Source organism: Morus notabilis, unplaced genomic scaffold, assembly GCF_000414095.1.
Source record: "Morus notabilis unplaced genomic scaffold, ASM41409v2 Scaffold465, whole genome shotgun sequence".
Lineage (NCBI taxonomy): Eukaryota > Viridiplantae > Streptophyta > Magnoliopsida > Rosales > Moraceae > Morus > Morus notabilis.
Window position 1 is genome coordinate 236789 of NW_010357673.1, and position 6000 is coordinate 242788.

At 36.4% G+C, this 6000-nt stretch overlaps 1 protein-coding gene across 1 annotated transcript; it reads left to right on the forward strand.

Moving 5' to 3' along the window:
• The first annotated feature begins 1547 nt into the window (after window positions 1-1547).
• LOC21391280 (protein IWS1 homolog 1) lies at window positions 1548-6000 on the forward strand. The gene is made up of 11 exons (XM_024172909.1): window positions 1548-1713; window positions 1808-2291; window positions 2969-3088; window positions 3236-3453; window positions 3533-3662; window positions 3755-3817; window positions 3923-4000; window positions 4584-4675; window positions 4785-4850; window positions 4984-5137; window positions 5464-6000. The coding sequence occupies exons 1-11, from the start codon at window positions 1694-1696 to the stop codon at window positions 5560-5562; spliced, it is 1524 nt and encodes a 507-aa protein (XP_024028677.1). The 5' UTR covers window positions 1548-1693; the 3' UTR covers window positions 5563-6000.

Here is a 6000-nt window from a genome sequence, read left to right on the forward strand (position 1 = left end):
ATTGGACTATATGATAAAAGCATAATTTTGCCTCCTTCCATATCTACTATTTGTGCCTACCACAAGAAGGAATATCCCTGAGGTGGCCGGCCCTATGGGATAAGAGAGAGAGTGAATTTTGTTTCCAAAATCAATTAGAAGTGAGAGATAATTTTCAAGATTTATCTTGGAGATAAAGTTTAGACTTCTTCTAAGAGTCTGACTATTACTCTATAAATAGGAGATTGCAGAAAATTGGAGAACATAATTTTTACTATCCCTAGCATAGTGTGGCTAGTTTTATAGAGTGAGAAAAAGAAAAAATTTTCTCCCAAATTTCATGTCGTGTATGTGTTGGTGTTCATGAAAAAACGTGAGTGTTTATTTGCTAATTCCGTTTTGTTTCAGGTGTGCCCACACATACGTCTTCGTAGATTCAATGAATTGACAAAGAAGATTCGGATATTCTAAACAAGGTTAGAGAGAGACGTTCGTGGTGAAAGAACTCAAGCTATTGACCTAATTGTTCACTAAGTAAATAAATTAATTTGATTAATTTATTCATGCATAAATTTATGTATTCTATAGTGTATCTCAAAGGTTTGTAAAATTTTTGTTATACATGATCCGCTAAATACACGCTTCTGCATAGAAAATCGTTTTAAGACTAACAATACAAATATCACATTTATTTATTGACTCATAATACTAATAAAATAACATTTAACAGATAAACAATATGTTCATTTCACAACTCAAGTCATAACTTAGAGTTATGACTTGAGTAGTGTATGTGAGAGAAAAATACTATAATAAAAAAGTTAAATTTAAATTTTTGTAAGAGAAAATACTGTAGCAATAAGACTTGAGTTGTGAAATGAACAACACAAGTGAAGTAACTAAAAATAAACTCAAATTGTAAAATAACGCTGACCACGATCTCTATCAGCGTGGTTACAGATTATGTTTTTAGCGGATCGTAGTTTTTTTTTTAAAAGATAATTTTTAATAATGAGGATAGTAGCGTTAGAGTTGTTATTTAGAGAGAAATCGTGACAAATATTTTTTAAAAATCTGTAAGCTTTGATTTTTTAAAACGCTTAATTAATATATATTTTTAATCAAATAACCATATTAATAAAATGACACTAATTAAAAATAAAAGAAAAATTTAGATTTATGCATGTTAATAGCATTATATTTTCTTTAGAAGAAGGTGGAAAAGAAGAGGAGGAAGAAACTGTCACTACGTGAACTTACCTTATATGAGTGTCACATAACATTTTTCACTATTCTACTAGCAATTCAATAGAATAATATTATAAATATAAGAAAATTACTTTGTAATCACAAACTAATTTCTTTCTTTTTTTTAATTTTAATTTTTATGCTTTATATTTAAAATTTATTTAAAAATTACACTTTTAATTTTTATTCGTTAAATTTATAAATTTAAATTAGATTTAATATATAAATTTATACCTCAATCAATTATTAATTTTGACATTTAAAATAATTAAATTATCTAAAAAAAAACTAAAACTACAATATATTAGGTCATCGCCAGTTGTTGGCGGCGTCTGAAGATTTGTCTCTCCTCTCTCTCTCTCTCTCTCTCTAAAATCTCATCGGAGTTCTATTCGCCAGCGATTCTTAATCGTCGATTTTCCAACTCGCAATTTTGCCTTAGGAAATCATCCCAAGTTCCATCACCATGGGCTACGAGGACGATCCGTACTTTTTCTTCTCCACCTTTCTCTTTCTCCATCGAAAAAGCTAGGGTTTTTATCGGTTCGATTTCATTTTTCGTCGTTCTTCGATTTTTCAGGTACCGCGACGAAGACGGTGAGCCGTTGATGGACTACGACGACATCCAGTCCGATCGCGAACGGTCGCCGGAGCCAAACCACCACCTCCTCGACGACGACGAGGACGACAATTGGCGCGGGCGAGAGCGATCGCAGACTCCGGTCCACGATGCGGACGCCTCGGGGTCGCGGCCGAAGCCTAGGAAGAGGCTGATCAAGAAGAGCCACTCCGCGAGGGAGGTGGCGGCGCCGGATTTCGTCGACGACGATGAAGGAGATATCGAGGGTTTCGTGAGGGACGGGTCCGACGGAAAGAGGAAGAAGCTGGGCGGGAGTGGAAGTGGGAAGAAGGAGAAGAGGCATAAGGGGGAGAAGAAGTATGGGGAGAAAGCTGGGGGGTCGAGCTCAAGGATGTCGAAGAGAGGGTTCGCGGAGAAGGCCGTGAGGGATCAGGATGGTGAGGTCAAGGAGATGTGGGACACTATTGCTGGTGGCGATTCTGAGGTTTTTTACCCCTGAATTTACCTTTTGTTGTGGCCTTTTTTCTTTTGGTTACTGCCTTCTGATGTTGTTTGTGGATTTTTCTTGGTTAATAGCTCGGCCGAGACTATAAGCAAGTTGGGTTTCTGTTATTGGGACTGAATGCGGGGATTAAGAGCTTCATTTTATATTATAGACTTGTGATTTTCGATTTTCTGGGTTATTTTAGTGGGTCAAATTGGTCATAGGAGAAGTTGGTTTACCGTGTTTTAGATCCTAGGGTCGTGGAAAGTGAAGCTCTTTTGGTTCTTTGTGCTTACTTGGAATTAGTACTGTGGAATGTTTTTCTTGTTTATGGGTTTTTTGTGGGCGGTCAACAGTGCCTAGGTTAAGTATCTATAAGTAGTTCGGCTGAATATGAAAATTAAGAGCGTTTTCTTTATGTTATAAATATTTGATTTTCTTTGTTATGTTATATTGTCAAATAGTTAATGTGAATAGTATACTGTATTTAGATTCTGAGGGGATAAAGAACAAACCTTGTTTAGTTCGTTATGTATATCTTGCAGGATATGCTTGCCTACATAGTTACGTATGTGTTGGTGATTTAGATAGTTATCTCTAGCTGCTTAGGTTCTGACTTTTTCTCAATAACTAGAATATCCTAAAGGACCTAAACTTTACTCTTTTGAATGGAGTAGGATGATCAAGAGGGTGCTAGAACTGTGGATGATGACAACTTTATAGATGACAGTGGCGTAGATCCAACAGACCGATATGGCAGTGATAATGAGGCACGCTCTCCTGGTGATCATCCTGAGGTTAGTGGTTTAAGCCATTCGTTCTTTTGCGTGTGGTACTTGTTGCATAATTATGTTCTTGGACTGATATTGCTACTGTCACTTTCGGTGACTATATCAGGACTAAATTTATATATTTATTTGGCTGTCATGTTTGAAATTTTATAGGCAGAAGAGGTTGATGGAGATGAAATTGAGCAGCTTTTCAAGATGGGTAAGAAAAAAAAGAAGAATGAAAAAAGTCCTGCAGAAATAGCGCTGCTAGTCGAGAATGTCATGGCTGAGCTCGAGGTCACAGCTGAAGAGGATGCAGAACTTAACAGACAGGGTAGACCTGCTGTTAATAAACTCAAGAAGTTACCTCTTCTTACTGAGGTTCTCTCAAAGTAAGATGGTGATCATTCTTTTGGTGTACTTGCTTCTTTTCGCATTTCTTTTATTCATCAAGTTTTTCCTGTGGTTCAGGAAGCAGCTTCAACAGGAGTTCTTAGATCATGGTGTTCTAACTTTATTAAAGAATTGGCTTGAACCTCTTCCGGATGGAAGTTTACCGAATATAAATATCCGTGCAGCAATTTTGAAAATTTTGAATGATGTGCGTGCAGTCCTCTACCTCCTTGGTTTGATAAGTTTTAGTAAGTCGTTGGGCAAGTTATGCAGTACCTGAATGTTCCTTCTGTTATGCAGTTTCCAATTGATCTGGGGCAATATGATAGAAGAGAACAACTGAAGAAAAGTGGTCTTGGAAAGGTGAGGGTTATTGTACGAGTAATTGAATCACACCAACAGTTTGTGACTTTGTGAATTGGCATTGAAGGTAGCATTATAAATGATACGCGTAATATTTTTTGGCAGGTCATTATGTTTTTGTCAAAATCTGACGAAGAAACTACGTCCAATAGAAAGCTTGCAAAGGAATTGGTTGATAAATGGGTAAAGTGAAGATTTTTCTATTACTTGCTTCTGTCCAAATACGTGAATATTTTTCTTCAGACTGTTTCTGCTTTAGGAGTTAGAACCTATTTCTACTCACTGCACTGAAGACAGAGTTGTAATAGTAACTAGGATTTTCATCATCTTTGTTCTCGTGCTGCTGGATAAAATTTGGCTTGAGGTGCGCAAGCTCCGTTCTTTTCAGGACTCGAATCACAATTCAAACTTTTTGCTATAGTGTTTTCCCTCACAAAAATTCAAATTCAACTTTTTTGCTACAGTTTTTTTCTCACATGAATTCACTTTTCAACTCAAGTTCTCTAGCTCAAGCTGTGAAAAGAATGGGTTATTTTTATTTTCACTCTTTTTTAGTAGGTTTCAAATTTCTCTTGTTAAAAAAAAAGAATTTTTTTTACTCTTCTTTTGTAGGTTTCCAAATTTTAGTTCTGATTTGGACCCTGTTTGTTTTATTATGCACCTAGAGTTTTTCGGAAAGTTCTTAATCATTTTACTATCATTAATCCAGGTACGTAGATTATTTTGTACATATACTCAATGATGTTTCATTTTAACTTGATTGCAGAGTCGACCGATATTTAATAAAAGTACAAGGTTTGAGGACATGAGAAATGCCGATGATGAGAGGGTTCCATACCGAAGGCCAACTGTGAAAAAGTATGAATTCACATTTCCCGTGTGCTTTTATTCTCTTTCACATTTCCCCCTTCCACTGTGTGCTTTTATTATCTTTATTAATTATATGTTTTTTGTTGGCATTCCACAGGCCAGTAAATAACTCAGCAAGAGTTGAATCTAGAGATGGTGATCTGGACTTGGATGAATTTTCTAGGTAAGATGTTATGACAGTTCTCGCCCTTTCAGGCAATCATATCCAACAACCTCGTATCTGCTTAACATCTCAAAACTGATTTTTTTTTTCTTTCTTCTATATATATATATATATATATTTGGCTATGATACAGGGAACGCAAATCTGGCCAATCATCTGCTAGACAAGTCACTATAAGACCGGAAGCTACTCCAATGGATTTTGTTGTACGCCCACAATCGAAGATCGATCCAGATGAAATTAGGGCACGTGCTAAAGCAGCTATACAAGACCAGCGTCGCTTAAAGGTTGGTTTTCTTCCTGCAATATGAGTATAATTAAATTCATCAAGCATACTTGGATTATTTCCAAGTCCGTTCGAAGGGGAGAAGGGCTTATTATTTGTTAAATCCAATCCATGTTTTTGGAAGGCAACTACAACTGAAACATCCATGCAGGATACAAGTGAATGGATGCCACAACCCACATTATTAACCTTTCATTTCTTCTCCAAATAGTTTGTTTCGAGCTCAAGAATGTCAACCTGCATTTGTGTTTTCCTCAAGTGTCTTGTTCCATTATCTTTTTATGTTTCTGGTCTTTTGATTTGTCTAACGTTAATCATCAACCGCAGATGAACAAGAAGTTGCAGCAGCTGAAGGCACCAAAAAAGAAGCAGCTTCAGGCCACAAAACTTAGTGTGGAAGGTCGTGGCATGGTTAAATACTTGTGAAATAATAATAATGGCTGGACAGGAGGGTTGTTTTGATTCAACCTCAAGTATCGAGTTTATGTAAAGTTTGGCGGCGCTGCATGGGCATCAGAGATAATAGGGCTACATCTTGAAGCAACAAGTTTCGGAGGATTCAATTCTCAAGAGGTCTTGCTCTTGCCGTTATACATGGCTGAAGAAAGCATAAGAGTCAATTTACCCATATGGCCCTCTGAATTGCTTTCTCTACAAAGTTCTATTTTTCCTTCCTGGGTTTAATGCTGCGTTGGATAACTGGCGGTTAATAACGTCCATGCCTTGCAAAGTTGCAGATTGTTGACTTTTTTCTTTTTATGAATGTCATTTTAACATTAAACTAAATATGCTGTTGCAATCTGGAAACTGAATTTATTGCTGAAAATAAAATGCCGAGTTTATGAACCGGATGGTCTGTTAAAA

What these genes read in the sequence shown, in the direction of transcription:
- LOC21391280 (XM_024172909.1), top strand. Translation starts at nt 1,694, where the DNA reads ATGGGCTACGAGGACGATCC. An exon ending in AGGAATTGGTTGATAAATGG is followed by an intron (nt 4,001 to 4,583) that starts GTAAAGTGAAGA and finishes ACTTGATTGCAG; the next exon opens with AGTCGACCGATATTTAATAA. An exon ending in CGAAGGCCAACTGTGAAAAA is followed by an intron (nt 4,676 to 4,784) that starts GTATGAATTCAC and finishes GGCATTCCACAG; the next exon opens with GCCAGTAAATAACTCAGCAA.